At 32.7% G+C, this 2,116-nt stretch overlaps 1 protein-coding gene across 1 annotated transcript; it reads right to left on the bottom strand.

Annotated features, from left to right (window-relative positions):
• Nucleotides 1-983: 983 nt before the first annotated feature.
• LOC111632907 (SCAN domain-containing protein 3-like) lies at nucleotides 984-1,502 on the bottom strand. Its single transcript, XM_023377436.1, has 2 exons — nucleotides 1,278-1,502; nucleotides 984-1,190 (listed from the first exon to the last, which is right to left on the bottom strand). The coding sequence occupies exons 1-2, from the start codon at nucleotides 1,500-1,502 to the stop codon at nucleotides 984-986; spliced, it is 432 nt and encodes a 143-aa protein (XP_023233204.1).
• Between the last annotated feature and the right edge of the window lie 614 nt (nucleotides 1,503-2,116).

Below are 2,116 nucleotides of genomic sequence, written 5' to 3'. Positions count from 1 at the left end.
TGCAGTTGACTTCACAATGGCTCATAGATCGGATGTATTTTGTTCTGTTAAAATCTGGTGACCAATTGGTTTAATAAGAGTAAGTTCAATGTTAACCTCCCTTTTATTTATGGTTTAATATACCTAACAATATTTATTATTAATAGTGTAACCGTCTACCAGAATTTGAAAAACGTAGGAGAAACTAAGACATTTACTGGTGGAGTTAATATGTTATACCATATGGTCATTGTATTCTGATTTATACTTGATAATTTAGTTTAGTGTACGTGTTACATTGAGAAATTGTAAATGCAATGCACTGCATACGTGGGTTATCCCGGTGTATTGACAGGTTATTGGTTTTGTATTTGTGACGTTGTTGCCATGTGTTTGTAAGCTGATGATGGGTCCTTGTACCCGAAATGCATACTTACCTAAGTTTGATAAGTGATTATTAAAGACCACCTTTTTTATAAAAGTTCTGGTCCTTCTTTCAGTCGGCCTTGGTGTGATAAGCCCTGCAAAAAATGTTATACCCTATTTGTTAGGTTATCTAATTCTGTCTAATTTTCAGTCGCGGGCAAAAAGCGTTGTTTATTATTATTGTTTTTATAGATGATGAATAGTCTGTAGCTATAGATTGATATAAATTTTTATTAGCGCATCATATACTTCTCATAAATTATATCTCGTTGGTTTTAAATTGTTATCTCTTGATAGTGTTCGAAGTGTTCGAAAAGGACTAAGAACAAGGACATGTTTATAGTTCGTCCATTGAAAATTTTTAAATAAATTTTAAGTTTATTATTTTTACACAGAATCGGTTTTTAGTTGTCAGCAGTACAGATATTCTCTACAGATTATTTATAAGCAGATTTGTGTATTAGGAAGATTGGTGCTATTAAATTTCGGTGGTTAAAAAATCTCTTACTGTCATTTTGCGACTACTACTAAATGCCTTAAAAATATTTTAACATATCTTTTTATTAAAATAGTTGATATTAGTGAAATAAATGTGTTCGAAGAGAAGCAGCAAGAATATTGATATTCGGTTGAAAATTGGTTAGTTTTAGTCGCAAATCATCACGGTTTTTTAAGTTCAATCTGTTCCTCTGTTTTGTCAAAATTGCGTTCAAGTGGTTAAAACCAGTTTCAACCACGTATGAAGTTGGGAATGGAAGTAAGAAAAGTTCGGCTTCTGCTCTGAGCTTGGGATATTTAATGGCAATATTGTTATTGCTCCAAAATTCACTGAGGTTTTTATTTTTAAACAACGCTTTTGTTTCGGGATCTACATATAATTCACTCAGTTCATCTTCTAAGCCGGGTTCACTACCTTCATTATCTAATTTTACATCAAATGGATTAGCAAACCATTCGGGAACATGCATATTCTTCAAGTCATCGAAACGTGCTTTGAAGTCTTCTTTTAATTTATCAAGATGTTTAATATATATCTCCAAATCACTATCGGAAATTTTTTCATTTTCTTTCTTTCTTTCGTCTCCTCCCCGGTTCATATGAAGATTATATTTTCATTTTCTTTTAGTACTCGCAAGTTTGAAAAATATTTAAAATCGGATCGTTCCAGTGAAGATTTAAATAGCTCCATTTTTACTTAAAAGGCCATTATGATTGTTCGAGCTCGAACAATTGTAACGTTTTTTCCTTGCAAATGCTTCTGTACTATATTAATGATCTTCGATATATTATGATATTTTCTCTGTAAAGGACAAAATATCTACATTTAGCTATAAAATACTTAGAGTTACAACCCTACTAGAGTGTAACAGTGCAACGTACGTCTGTGTGTAATAAACTACCAGCGTTCATAATATGTTTGTAAGACTAGTACACTTGCCAGATGCGTGTAAACAGAGTAACACATGCTTAAAGCGGCGTTGGCTAAGGCAAAACTCAAGTTATAACTAGGGTAGTCAGTAATGTTGTTGATCATATCCGTATTTCGAATTTTCATTGGAATATTCTATCTTTTTCCTAGACAGTTTAATTGATACTCTTTTGTATTAATCGACCCCCTTTCGAACCTCGTGTATTAATCGACCCCTGGAGAAATCTTATCGACCCCAAGGAATCGATATCGACCACTTTGGGGATCCCTAGTTTAATATAT

Source organism: Centruroides sculpturatus, unplaced genomic scaffold (assembly GCF_000671375.1).
Source record: "Centruroides sculpturatus isolate CEXI.00-Female unplaced genomic scaffold, Cexi_2.0 scaffold292, whole genome shotgun sequence".
Lineage (NCBI taxonomy): Eukaryota > Metazoa > Arthropoda > Arachnida > Scorpiones > Buthidae > Centruroides > Centruroides sculpturatus.
Note: the sequence above shows the minus strand (reverse complement) of the source record. Positions and strands in the feature narration are given on the sequence as shown.

Coding starts and splice junctions, on each gene's coding strand:
- LOC111632907 (XM_023377436.1), bottom strand. CDS start 1,502: ATGAACCGGGGAGGAGACGAAAGAAAGAAAGAAAATGAAAAAATTTCC. Junction 1,191..1,277: donor ATGAACTGAGTGAATTATAT/GTAGATCCCGAA, acceptor AAATATCCCAAG/CTCAGAGCAGAAGCCGAACT.